Source organism: Oncorhynchus masou, chromosome 18 (assembly GCF_036934945.1).
Source record: "Oncorhynchus masou masou isolate Uvic2021 chromosome 18, UVic_Omas_1.1, whole genome shotgun sequence".
Lineage (NCBI taxonomy): Eukaryota > Metazoa > Chordata > Actinopteri > Salmoniformes > Salmonidae > Oncorhynchus > Oncorhynchus masou.
Window position 1 is genome coordinate 62230632 of NC_088229.1, and position 14709 is coordinate 62245340.

The 14709-nt window shown below is 40.6% G+C and overlaps 1 protein-coding gene across 5 annotated transcripts in view; it reads left to right on the plus strand.

The window, feature by feature from the left end:
• The window catches only part of pemt (phosphatidylethanolamine N-methyltransferase), a 91145-nt gene that overhangs the window by 30675 nt on the left and 45761 nt on the right, over window positions 1-14709 (plus strand). For all 5 annotated transcript variants that reach the window (XM_064924136.1, XM_064924134.1, XM_064924137.1 and 2 more), the window contains exon 3: window positions 2228-2343. In XM_064924136.1, the coding sequence (XP_064780208.1) occupies window positions 2228-2343 (116 nt within the window). The remainder of the gene's footprint in view (window positions 1-2227; window positions 2344-14709) is intronic.

A 14709-nucleotide genomic window follows, 5' to 3' on the forward strand; every position in this document is an offset into this window, starting at 1 on the left:
GTGCCTGAATTTAAAATTAATTACATCGAGAGATTTTTTTATTACTGACCTACAACCAATAACCCATATTGTCAAAGTGGACTTATGTTCTACAATATTGTAGTTACTCTACAATATGAACCTAATTGACAGTGTGAAAAGAAGGAAGCCTGTACAGAATAAAAAATATCCTATTTGCAATAAGACACTAAAGTAAAACTGCAAATAATGTGGCCATTTTTTTTCTTTATTCCTGAATACAAAGTGTTATTTTGGGACAAATCCAGAACACATCACTAAGAACCACTTCATATTTCCCAGCATGATGGTGGATGCATCATGTTATGGGTTTACACATTTTTGCTCCCTTTTTCTCCCATCTTGTGGTTACATTTTTGTCTCATCGCTGCAACTCCCCAATGGGCTCGGGAGAGGAGAAGGTCGAGTCATGCGTCCTCCAAAACATGAAGCCAGCTGCACCAACGTGTTGGAGGAAACACTGTTCAACTGAAGACTGTCACAAGGAGTCGCTAGAGTGCGATGCACCAAATAATGACCCCCCCCTAACCCGGACGACCCTGGACCAGTTGTGCGCCGCCCTATGGGACTCCCGAACGCCCAAACACTGCGACGCAGTGCCTTAGACTGCAACTAGGGAGTTTTTTATGATAAAAAGAAACGGAATAGTTAAACTCCGAGAGGGAAAACCTATTTCAGTCTGCTTTCCAACAGACACTGGGATACAAATGTCCCTTTCAGTAGGACAACAGTGTGAATAAATCCAAGGGGTATGAATAGAGTGCAGAGAAAGGTGACCATGATATTGCACAGCTGAGGAACATGCTTCCTGAGAGTATACTTTTTCATATTGCAAGAAAATATACTTAAGTATACTTTCAAAAACGTATTTAACTTACATGTCCACAAAATATATTTGAAGCATACTCAAAAAAATGCATGTGCACAAACATTGGCTTATTCCCCAGCATCATTTTCTGCAGTTGGATTTATTTTGATTTGATTGATTTATAATATGATATTGTTTCTCATATTTAGCTTATTCAAATCTTTTGAAATTCATTTTAGAACTGAATAATGTCGTACTTTTAATTACATATACATTCCACATTTTTTTGAAATGATCATTTATTACCAAAAATGTATGTGAACAACTAAAGTGTGAAATCCCAATGGTGCATATATCTCAAGTGTTAATGGTAAAGGTAACCTTTACATGGCTCAATACAGTAGCTAATGTGGTTAATGAGTAGAAGTGGTATTTGTAGAAGTATACATGAAACACATTATAAATGCACTTTTTTTTGTAAAGAAAATACAGGAATTCTGACTCAAATACCACTTTAGTATATTTCTAATTTATAAGTTGTATTTCATATTATATATATTTTGCTCTTTATCTAATATAATAACAATAAGTACAAAAAAATGTCTCAATTTAGATGATTTTATATGTATTTAATATACTTAAATGCTAATAAAATGAACATTAAATGCATTACATTTTTTTTTAATTGTTCCAATTTAGGTAATTTTAAATATACTTAAAATATATTCTAACATGTATTGACTCAGTGGTGGGAATAGTTATGTAAATGGATTATTTCTGTGTTTCATTTAAATAAATTTGCAAAAATGTCTAAACATTCACTTTGTCATTATGGGGTATTGTGGGCAGATGGGTGAGAATTTCTTGATCCTTTTTAAATTCAGGCTGTAACACAACAACATGCGGAGTAAATCAAGGGGTATCAAAACTTTCTGAAGGCACTGTAATTGTGAAGCCCAAGTTATTGTTTTGCTTTGACAAAGTCATTTCTGAAGATATATTTATCTATTTTCTGTTTTGTGGTGGAAAACTAACTGTCGAGCATGACACGTCAACCCTGTTGCCCATAGATGTGCTAGACATGTTTTAAGCTTGCATTCAATTGCCACTCCCTGTTGTACACAACAATCTTCTATTCCCCCTGTCACTTGTGGATTCATGGCAGATTTATTAAGATGACATTGTCCGCCCTCTTTACGGTCAACCCACTCACTTTAATTGTCACCTTTTTTATTGTCATTTTTTATTTAATCTCTGGAGATGGGGAAAACATGTTTGTTATGAAGTTGAACCTATACTTTTTATAACAATGTTGAAATAAATAGTTATTTTAGTTATATTACATATTTAGTTATATGACCAAAAAGGCACTTTATTCATGAAGTAAAACTTGTGTTGCAGGTGGCGCGTTGGGAGCATCGTACGAGAGGTTTGACCAGACTGTTTGGGGGTCCCTATCTGGCCTGCTACTGCCTAGGCACCCTCATCATCCTCCTCAATGTCTACCGCAGCCACAGGTTGGTGTCCATCTCTCTGCGCTCTCTGCCTCTCTGCACTTTCTCTTTCTGCGCTCTTTCTTGCTCACTTTCTCTAGCTCTTGCTCTCTCTGCGCGCTCTCTCTGCGCTCTCTCTCTGCGCTCTCTCTGCGCTCTCTCTCTGCGCACTCTCTCTGCCACTCTCTCTGCCGCTCTCTCTCTCTCTCTCTCTGCGCTGTCACTCGCTCGCTTTCTCTCTCCCTCCCTCCAGGTGATTGTTATCCTCCTTGTTTACTTTAAAGACAGGGAGGGGGGTTGGTTACTTGCGTTTGTGTGAGTGGTAGTAGATCAAGGTTATGTTGTATTTATCTCTGATAGTGAAGGGAAAAACAGCCTTCTCCTTCGTCACACTCTTCGCACTTCAATTTCCGCTGTGACCAGTCGTGTTGAATCCACCCTATGGTCAGTCTTATGGCTGAAGGCTGTACAACGGTAACTTTTTGTACTGGTGACCTGTAACTGCTGTAGAATGTCCGTCGTGGCGATGCACATTTGAGTTCTAAATCGCTGTATGTTTCTGCAGTATGTTGGAGTACAAGTGTAGCTCAAGGCTGTGGCTCCCAAGACAAAGTGATCTTAAGTCATAGCTAATACCATATCTATCTCTGTCAAGTATCACATGAAACAGTATTAGCACAAAGTGGAGAGACCTTTAGGGGTTTCCCCAAGAAGTGACGGTCTCTTCAATTTTTCCAAATCATTCGCATAGTTGGCCATTATGATTGAAGTGGAAAATGCTCTTTGGAAAATATACAACTTTCATTGAAATGAATGGACCTCTCAGCTCCTCTCCATATTTGGACAGAATGACCAACAGTTTACTGCTTCTGGTATTTTCCTGTTTGTGTTTGTGAGGAGTAACTATCCATTCATAGAGAGCTACTTGTCTGACTTACTCCATCAGTTTAGACAGACAGACCCACTTTTACTTAGCGAAACTAAATGATGCACAAGTTACTTCTAGTTTCCTGGAATGGATGGCTTTCCCACCCCAAGACTGTCCTTGCACTAACCTGGTCGTGAGGGGCGAGTAGGGGTGAGGGTTGTGCCCCTTTTCCAGGTATGCAGAGCTGGTTTTGAAAGACGTATTCAGAAAGTACCCAACACCAATTTATCTGACAGTTTCAATTTCCAGCCTCCACCCTCCCATCTCTCCCTGTCTGGTAGCCCATTTAGACATAATGACAGCTCTCAGAGGTGTGGGGAGTAGAAGGGATGTGGAACACAGCTTTTGTGCTTGTATTTATAACCTGCCTTCACCTCTGACGTACTGAATGAACAGAGATTGACAGATGGAGCAGTGTGTTAAACCCTTAAGTTAGAGTAGTGTGACCTGACCTCTTCAATTGCACAACACACACACTCTCGCTAGCTCACCTCGTGGCTTAGTCTGTTGCTGACAAAACCCTTCTGTCCCAGCATGGTGCGTCTGAGCTCTGAGTATCATAGAGTTAGAAAGTTAGTTTGTGTGCACACAGAAGCACCACGGACATGCACAGCTTATATGAAGATTAACACTCATGCACACACACACGCAACAACATTGTGAATAATTGCATGAATGCCATGCTAATTTTCTAAAAGCCATGCCAGTCCCTCTTGCCCGCAACGCCACAGCTATTTTGTCACCACCTCCCTGTGGGCACCAGTCAACAACAACAACACTAACCGAGCCATGGAGAACTTCATAAATTAGCATTTTTAATGAAGACGTTTGTGAATGATTTTTCCCTCTGACCTTTAAGGATGAGATAGGAATACATTATATATACACTGACATTCAAAAGTTTGGGATCACTTAGAAATATACTTGTTTCTGAAATAAAAAAAATACAAAATAAAAAGTCCATTTAAGTAACAAATACAGTGAAGACATTGTTAATGTTGTAAATGACTATTTACAACAGTGAAGAGGTTCCTCTGTCCAGTGTCTGTGTTCTTTTGCCCATCTTAATCTTATTTTTATTGCCCAGATGGCCAGCATCCCGGAGTCACCTCTTCACTGTTGATGTTGAGACTGGTGTTTTCCAGGTATTATTTAATGAAGCTGCCAGTTGAGGACTTGTGAGGCGTCTGTTTCTCAAACTAGACACTCTAATGTACTTGTCCTCTTGCTCAGTTGTGCACCGGGGCCTCCCACTCCTCTTTCTATTCTGTTTAGAGACAGTTTGCTCTGTTCTGTGAAGGGAGTAGTACAGAGCGTTTTATGAGATCCTCAGTTTTTAGGTAATTTCTCGCATGGAATAGCCTTCCTTTCTCAGAACAAGAATAGACTGAAGAATTTCAGAAGAAAGCTCTTTGTTTCTGGCCTTTTTGAGCCTGTAATCAAACCCACAAATGCTGATGCTCCAGATACTCAACTTTGTCTTTAGACCAGTTTTATTGCTTTTTTAATCAGAACAACAACTTTCAGCTGTGCTAACATAGTTGCAAAATAGTTTTCTAATGATCAATTAGCCTTCTAAAATTATAAACTTGGATTAGCTAACACAACGTACCACTTGAACACAGGAGTGATGTTTGCTGATAATGGGCCTCTGTATGCCTTTGTTGATTATCCATAAATATTCTGCCGTTTCCAGCTATAATAGTAATTGACAACATTAATAATGTCTACACTGAATTTCTGATCAATTTGATGTTATTTTAATGGACAAAAAAATGTCCTTTTCTTTCAAAAACAAGGACATTTCTAAGTCACCCCAAACTTTTGAACGGTAGTGTATAAAAAACAAATCAATGCCTATGAACAGCACTATAATTCTCTAAGAGCTCTTGATTTAGACTCCCTTGATGATGACTCAATTGAAGTGTCTAGATTATTAGGACTTTACCAGTTTATGAGCCCTAAAAGCTCAAACGAGGATGAGAGACCCTTTGTGCTGTACTGGCACCAGAGTGCTCTCAAGTTTTTATAAACATTTACAGTGCATACGGAAATAATTCAGACCCCTTGACCTTTACCACATGTTACATTACAGCCTTATTCTAAAATGGATAACATCGTTTTTTCCCCACATCAATCTACACACAGTACCCCATAATGACAAAGCAAAAACAGGTTTTTAGAAATGTTTGCAATTGTATAAAAAAACTACTGAAATATCACATTTATAAATAAGTATTCAGACCCTTTACTCTGTACTTTGTTGAAGCACCTTTGTCAGCGATTACATCCTCGAGTCCTCTTAGGTATGACGCTACGAGCTTGGCACAGCTGTGTTTGGAGTTTCTCCCATTCTTCTCTGCAGAGCTTCTCTAGCTCTGTCAGGTTGGATGGAGAGCGTTGCTGCAAAGCTATTTTTAGGTCTCTCCAGAGATGTTCGATTGGGTTCAAGTCTGAGCTCTGGTTGGTCCACTCAAGGACATTGAGACTTGTCCCGAAGCCACTCCTGCGTTTTCATGGCTGTGTGCTTAGGGTCATTGTCCTGTTGGCAGGTGAACCTTCGCCCCAGTTTGGAGCAGGTTTTCATCAAGCATCTCTCTGTACTTTGCTCCGTTAATCTTTCCCTTTATCCTGACTGGTGTCCCAGTCCCTGCCACTGAAAAACCTTCCCACAGCATGATACTGCCACCACCATGCTTCACTGTATGGATGGTGCCAGGTTTCCTCCAGGTGTGACCTTTGGCATTCAGGCTGAAGAGTTCAATCTTGGTTTCATCAGACCAGAGAATCTTGTTTTTCATGGTCTGAGAGTCCTTTGGGTGCCTTTTGGCAAACTCCAAGTGGGCTGTCATGTGCCTTTTACGGAGGAGTGGCTTCTGTCTAGCCACACCACCATAAAGTCCTGTTTGGTAGAGTGCTGCAGAGATGGTCGCTCATCTCCACAGACGAACTCTGGAGCTCTGTCAGTGACCATTGGTTTCTTGGTCACCTCCCTGACCAAGACCCTTCTTCCCTGAATACTCAGTTTGGCCAGGCAGCCAGCTCTAGGAAGAGTCTTGGTGGTTCCAATTTCACCTGGTTAATATTGCCTGCTAACCTGGATTAGTAGTTATAACTAGTGATTATGATTGATTGGTTTTTATAAGATAAGTTTAATGCTAGCTAGCAACTTACCTTGGCTTCTACTGCATTCGAGTAACAGGCAGGCTCCTCGTGGAGTGCATGTGGTTAGAGCGTTGGACTAGTTAACTGTAAGGTTGAAAGATTAGATCCCCTGAGCTGACAAGCTGAAAATCTGTCGTTCTGCCCCTGAGCAAGGCAGTTAACTGTCATTGAAAATAAGAATGTGTTCTTAACTGACTTGCCTAGTTAAATAAAGGTATTAAGAAATATACTAAAAATACATTTTTTAAATCGGAAATCAGCGCCCAAAAATACCGATTTCCGATTGTTTATGAAAACTTGAAATCGGCCCTAATTAATCTGATTAATCATTCTGATTTATCGGTCAATTTCCAGTAAATAGTGTGGTCTACAGCTTATCATGAGATACTCTACCTCAGGCATGCAAAACCTCAAGACTTCCTTAGATTTTGTGCACCAGCTGTTGTTTACAAATATATGTAGGCGGCTTTCCAGAGGCTGCTGTTCTATCCTGCCGAAAAACTTTTAAACCCCCCCTTAGCTGTATGTTATTCATGTCATCGTTCAGCCATGACTCGGTGAAACATAAGATATTACAGTTTTTAATGTCCCGTTGGTAGGATATACAGTGGAAATCGGAAGTTTACATACAAAAACGTGTTTTTCAACCACTCCACAAATTTCTTGTTAACAAACTATAGTTTTGGCAAGTTGGTTAGGACATCTACTTTGTGCATGACAAGTAATTTTTCCAACAATTGTTTACAGACAGATTATATTCACTTATAATTCACTGTCTCACAATTCTAGTGGGCCAGAAGTTTACATACGCTAAGTTGACTGTGCCTTTAACCAGCTTGGAAAATTCCAGAAAATTATGTCATGGCTTTAGAAGCTTCTGATAGGCTAATTGACATCATTTGAGTCAATTGGAGGAAACCGGTACAAAATTATCTATATCCACAGTAAAACGAATCCTATATCGACAAACCTGAAAGTCCACTCAGCAAGGAAGAAGCCACTGCTCCAAAACCGCCATAAAAAAGACAGACTACGGCTTGAAACTGCACATGAGGATAAAGATTGTACTTTTTGGAGATATGTCCTCTGGTCTGATGAAACAAAAATAGAGCTGTTTGGCCATAATGACCATTTTATGTTTGGAGGAAAAAGGGGGATGCTTGCAAGCCAAAGAACACCATCCCAACCGTGATGCACGGGGGTGGCAGCATCATGTTGTGGGGGTACTTTGCTGCAGGAGGGACTCGTGCACTTCACAAAATAGATGGCATCATGAGGAAAGAAATGTATGTTGATATATTAAAGCAACATCTCAAGACACCAGTTAAAGCTTGGTCGAAATAGGGTCTTCCAAATGGACAGTGACCCCAAGCATACTTCCAAAGTTGTTGCAAATTGGCTTAAGGACAACAAAGTCAAGGTATTGGAGAGGCCATCACAAAGCCCTGACCTCAATCCTATAGAAAATTTGTTGGCAGAACTGAAAAGGCGTGTTCGAAAAAGGAGGCCCTCGACACCAACGCTCTCCTGATATCTAGAAGCTCTTTTCGGTCATAAGATACGGTGGCGGAACATTATGTACAAAATAAGTTACCAATAACACGGAAAAACGCATACAATAGCACAGTTTGTTAGAGGACCGTAAAAAGGCAGACATCTCGTCCGGCGTGGTATGTTGTTTCTGTTTTCTATTTTTAATAGTTTTGCAATAATGTCTAAAACAGTTTTTGCTTTGTCGTTATGGGGTATTGTGTGTAAATTGAGGTATAAAAAATGATTTAATCTAGATGTGGAAAGGGGGAAGGGGTCTGAATTCTTTCCGAAGGCACCGTGTAATGCAACGCGTGTTCGCGTGTGCGTCTATTTGTGCATGTGCAAGGATACAACACTACGTCACATAACACCTCCGAGTGGTCTTTGTGCCTCCATTAAGTATACGAGTCCCCCATCCACCTCTCTCAATAGTGTATACAGGTATAGCTGTCTTAAATGAAGTTATTCAAGTGTCTGGTTATAAGAAGCAATAGTTGTAGTAGTTGCTTCGAGGCTTCGGTTATAATAGTGTTTGTAGATGCTTCAGTGTTTGACAGTGGGTTTTTTTTTGTCTTTTTCTTCTGTGGCCCTTAACATCACATCCCACCACAGGAGGTTGTTAGCACCTTAACCTGGTAGGACGGGATCGCGGTAATGTTGGATGCCATTCCATTCGCTCTGTTCCGGACATTATTATGACCCGTCCAGAGCGTTCTGTGTCTAAATGAAAACCCTGCTGTCCTCAAGAGAAGCTATTCCCCCCAAACTCCCCGGACTCAGCCTCTCCTGACTATTACGGCTTCTGTATTTCTCCCACTCACTGGAAACAATAAATCAATAAAGTAATCAATAAATCCCTTCCTTCATAGGATAACGGTTATTTATTTTGATCTCCACTGTTCATTCACATCTATGCTATGCTCGCTCTCAGTCTCTCATGATGGGACCGAAGAATTGAAGGTTCTTTTGTACTGTATGTATCTCAATGTCAGAGAAAAAATGTTCACTACTCACCTTCTCGACATCCCAGTTTCCTTCAGATGCTGCTTCAAGATGCTGTTATAATCAGGTCTAACTCTTTAACTGTCACAAATTGTTGCAGTATGATGACTCACTCTCTTGAGTGGGGAGTATGTTTATAGAATCTGTTATGTTTAACACCTAAGGTACCATGACAACTTTCTGGGCCTCAGGAGACCCTATTCAGTCAACCAAGTGACAGGCGTCTCAAGCTGCGAGAGTGCCTTACAAAAGTATTCAGACCCCTTGGATTTCTTCACATTTTGTGTTACAAAGTGGGATTAAAATGTATTTGTGATTTTTTGTTAACAATCTTTGCCAAGTACTCTGTTATGTCAAAGTGGAAGAAAAATTATATATACAGTACCTGTCAAAGGTTTGGACACACCTACTCATTCCATTTTTCTTTATTTTTGCTATTTTCTGCATTGTAGATAGTGAAGACAAACTATGAAATAACACATGGAATCATGTAGTAACCAAAAAACAGTGTTGAACAAATAATTTGAGATTCTTAAAGTAGCCACCCTTTGCCTTGACAGCTTTGCACACTCTTGGCATTCTCTCAACCAGCTTCACCTGGAATGCCAACAGTATTAACCTGTTGATGCTCTGGGGGCGCAATTTCATTTTTGGATGAAAAACGTTCCCGTTTTAAACAAGATATTTTGTCACAAAAAGATGCTCGACTATGCATATAATTGCTACCGTTCGAAAGAAAACACTCTGACGTGTCCAGAAATACAAAGATCTTCTCTGTGCGTGCCCTAAAACGTGAGCTTCAGGCAAAACCAAGATGAGATGGCATCCAGGAAATGACAAGGATTTTTGAGGCTCTGTTTTTCAAGATCTCCTTATATGGCTGTGAACGCAAGAGGAATTAGTCAGCCCTTTCTGTCGTTTCCCCAAGGTGTCTGCAGCATTGTGACGTATTTGTGGGCAGATCATTGGAAGATTGACCATAACAGACCACATTTACCACGTGTCCGCCCAGTGTCCTGCGCCGAAATTGGTGCGCAAAAGTCACCTGCCAGTATTTTTCCATGGGACACAGAGAGGAAAGCAAGCTTCCACGAACTGCATGTCAATGAAGAGATATGTGAAAAAACACCTTGAGGATTGATTCCAAACAACGTTTGCCATGTTTCGGTCGATATTATGTAGTTAATCCGGAAAAGTTTCACGTTGTAGGTGACTGCATTTTCGGTTCGTTTCGGTAGCCAGACGCAATGTAGAAAACGGAACGATTTCTCCTACACACAGACGCTTTCAGGAAACACTGCGCATTTGGTATGTGACTGAGACTCTCCTCATTGAAAACATCAGAAGCTCTTCAAAGGTAAATGATTTTATTTATTTGGTTATCTGGTTTTTGTGAAAATGTTGCGTGCTACATGCTACACAAAATGCTATGCTAGCTTTGCATACTCTTACACAAATTAGTCAATTTCTATGGTTCAAAAGCATATTTTGAAAATCTGAGATGACAGTGTTGTTAAGAAAAGGCTAAGCTTGAGAGCAAACGCATTATTTTAATTTTATTTGCGATTTTCAGAAATCGTTAACGTTGCGTTATGCTAATGAGCCTTAGGCTTTAGTCACGATCCCGGATCCGGGATGGGGAGTTTCAAGAGGTTAAAGGAGTTCCCACATATGCTGAGCACTTGTTGGCTGCTTTTCCTTTACTCTGTGGTCCAACTCCTCTCAAACCATGTCAAGATAGGGCTGTCAGGTGATTGTGGAGGCCAGGTCATCTGATGCAGCACTCATCACTCTCCTTGGTCAAATAGCTCTTACAAAGCCTGGAGGTGTGTTGGGTCATTGTCCTGTTGAAAACAAATGATAGTCCCACTGAGTGCAAACCAGATGGGATGGCGTATCGCTGCAGAATGCTGTGGTAGCCATGCTTGTAAAATGTGCCTTGAATTCTAAGAAAACCATCACACCACCTCCGTGCTTCACGGTGGGAACCACGCATGCAGAAATCATCTGTTCACCTACAACGCGTCTCACAAAGACAGGGCGGTTGGAACCAAACATCTCAAATTTAAGTTTCCAATGGTCCAATGTCCATTGCTCATGTTTCTTGGCCAAAGCTAGTCTCTTCTTCTTCTTGGTGTCCTTTAATAGTGGTTTCTTTGAAGCATGAAGCTGGTTGAGAGAATGCCAAGAGTATGCAAAGCTGTCAAGGCAAAGGGTGGTTACTTTGAAGACTCTCTTATATAAAATATACTTTTTTGCTTACTACATGATTCCATGTGTTATTTCATTGTTTTTGATGTCTTCACTATTATGCTACAATTTAGAAAATAGTAAAAATAAAGAAAAACCCTTGAATGAGTAGGTGTGTCCAAACTTTTGACTGGTACTGTAATTTACAAACGAAGCATATGTGTTTAGTGAGTCCGCCAGATCCGAGGCTGTAGGGATGACCAGGATGTTCTCTTAAGTGAACTGAACCATTTTCCTGTCTTGCTAAGCATTCAAAATGAATACTTTTGGGTGTCAAGGAAAATGTATGAAGTAAAATGTACATTATTTTCTTAAGGATGGTAGTGAAGTAAAAGTGAAGTACAGATACCCCAAAAAACTATTAATTAGTGCTTTCAAGTACTTTACATCACTGCCATGAACCCAATGGTCAGTGACAGCGCTCTAGAGATCATCTGTGACGATGACAGCCCGTTTAGAGTTTTCCTAAAGGCACCTGAAGACTCTTAGACCATGAGAAACAAGATTCTCTGGTCTGATGAATCCAAGATTGAACTCTTTGGCCTAAATGCCAAGTGTCACATCAGGAGGAAACCTGGCACCATCCCTACGATGAATCATGGTGTTGGCAGCATCATGCTGTGGGGATGTTTTAAGCGGCAGGAACTGGGAGACTAGTTAGGATCGAGGGAAAGATGAACAGAGCAAAGCAAAGTACAGAGACATCCTTGATGATAAACCTTCTCCAGAGCGCTCAGGACCTCAGACTGGCGCAAAGGTTCTTCCAACACAGCCAAGACAACGCAGGAGTGGCTTTGGGACAAATCTCTGAATGTCCTCAAGTAGCCCAGCCAGACCCCGGAATTGAACCCGATCGAACATCTCTGGAGAAATCTGAAAATAGCATTGCGGCAACGCTCCCCATCCAACCTGACAGAGCTTGAGAGGATCTGCGGAGAGGAATGGGACAAACTCCCCAAATACAGGTGTGCCAAGCTTGTAGCGTCACACCCAAGAAGAAGACTCAAGGCTGTAATTGCTTCCAAAGGTGCTTCAACAAAGTACTGAGTAAAAGGTTTGAATACTTAAATAAATGTGATATTTCCTTTTTTAAATACTTGTCTGAAATCCTGTTTTTGTTTTGTCATAATGGGGTATTGTGTGTAGATTGATGGGGGGGGGGGGGGTAACAATTTAATCCACATAACAAAAATGTGGAAAAGTGAAGGGGTCTGAATACATTCCAAATGCACTGTGTGTGTGCCATTCAGAGGATGAATGGACAAGACAGCAGATTTGAAGTGCCCTTTGAAAGGGGTATGGTAGTTGGTGCCAAGCTCAATGCTGCTGGGTTTTTCATGCTCAACAGTTACCTGTGTGTATCAATAATTCTCCACCACCCAATGGACATCCAGTCAACTTGACACAACTGTGGAAAGCATTTGAGTCAACATGGGCCAGCATCCCTGTGGAACGCTTTCAACACCTTGTAGAGTCATGCCCTGACGAATTGAGGCTTTTCTGAGGGCTAAAGGGGGTGCAACTCCATATTAGGAAGGTGTTCCTAATGTTTGTACACTCAGTGTATATGGTGTAGGGAAAATGGCCCACTATTATTATTATTATTATTATTATTATTATTATTATTATTAAATTTTTCCAGCTCTGATATTTTCTTCAAGGACAAAAACAGTTGCGATGAAAATCAATGCACTGCATGAAAACGGGTCCCTTTTCAATTAAAGAATATGCTTCGATTGTCTAGTTATTCATCATGTCTGTTGTGTTCTATAGCTGTGTATTAGTAAGAGTGAAAACATGCTCCATGTCGATGAAGACTCATACAGTATGTGTTGTCTTGTCGGACGTCTTGTCTCTGCCTGTGTTCTAAGAGGGTTTGGAGTGGGTTTAGTTCACTGTTTTTATCCATGATGACTCCTAGCTGACATAGTGGCCCAGAGACCTAGAAAATATGAGATTGAAGCTACACCCCGGCTGACTCTTCTCTACGAATCTGGAGATTCGTCATTCCTTCTGTTTCGTAATGCCCTCCGTTCCATGCTTATCTGTGTCTGCGTGTGTAGCTTTTGTTTGTGCATGTGTGTATGTACAGGTAACTGCCAGAATAAAGGAAACGCCAACATAAAGGTCCTCAATAAGGTGTTGGGCCGCCAGAACAGCTCCAATGCGCCTTGACATAGACTCTATAAGTGTCTGGACCTCTTGGAGGAATGCGACACCATTCTTCCATAAGGAATTCCATCATTTGGTGTTTTTTTGGTGGTGGTGGGTAATGCTGACACTGACATTTTTTTATGTTTTCATTGTGCTCCTACATTTCTTTGTGGGCGCTTACATTTTTTTCATTTTAGCTGCAAACGTGCTCTTTGTAAAAAATAAAATATCTAAATAATAAATAAATAAAATAGGTTACCGTAGATCCCTGGCCTGTGTGTGTGTGCGCATAGCTTTGGTTTGTGCATGTGTACATTATGTATGGAAAACTATTTGCCAGACCATAAGGGGAAACGAGGTTGGTATCAGAAGAAAACTTGGTTAGAAAAGCTGGTAGGAGGGTCTGTGTTGTTGTGATGTGCACATTTCTGTTGCATTGCATTCAACTTCAAAGGCAGACTACCAGGAATTGTGTGTGGGTGCTGGGATCCTGGTAGGAACACCTGCTGCCGAAGACTCACTGTGGCAGCTGTGATTTGAGATGGAAGGGGAGGAGTAATTCTATGTTACTGTCATTTTCATTGGTCATTGTTCATTATTTTTGCTTCAGTTGAAGGTAAGTTTCTGTCTGTCATTTGTCACCAGCTTTTTTTGGGTGAAAATAACAAGAAAAATGAATGTCACCTTTAAACTCTGTCTGGTTGACATCAACTCAGGGAGATAGTTCAAGATTGATGTCGAAGTTGGATGTCTATCCATGTCCTGAGGATTTCGGGATATGCTTTCAAAACTGGCCACTAGAGGCAACAGTGAGCTATTTCCATCATGTAGGCTCTGGTTTTATTAGGGTGTTTTGAATGGGGGTGGTACATGATCCCAGTCGTGGAAACTGCTTTTAATTTTTTTGTTTAAACCCTATCCAAAACCTTAACCCTTACCTTACCCATTCAGAATGAGTGCCTTAACTTTTAAAAATGTTTACATTTGGAGAAATGGAATGATACAGAACAGTAGGAGCAACAACCAACTTCGAAATGTAATGTTTGGACCAAGTAGATGAAAGTCTAATTCTGCAGTGAGACTGTGAGAGCCTGTTGCATAGTGTCCATGACAACAGCAAATAAATCACAACCAAATAAAGTCATGGGAAACGTTTTCTTATCAGATCATGGGTTAAGTTGGGAGTCCTTCAAAGTTTTACTGTGTACTTTGATATTAAATGTAATCAAGATCATTCTGCGTTATATCGCTGGTGTTCCCTGATCATTTATCATGAAACTCTAAACATGTTATGGGTACTGTGCGTAGAGGGCTCAGAGTATACACAGTGTCTGTGTTTTTCAATCCAAACCCCTGGG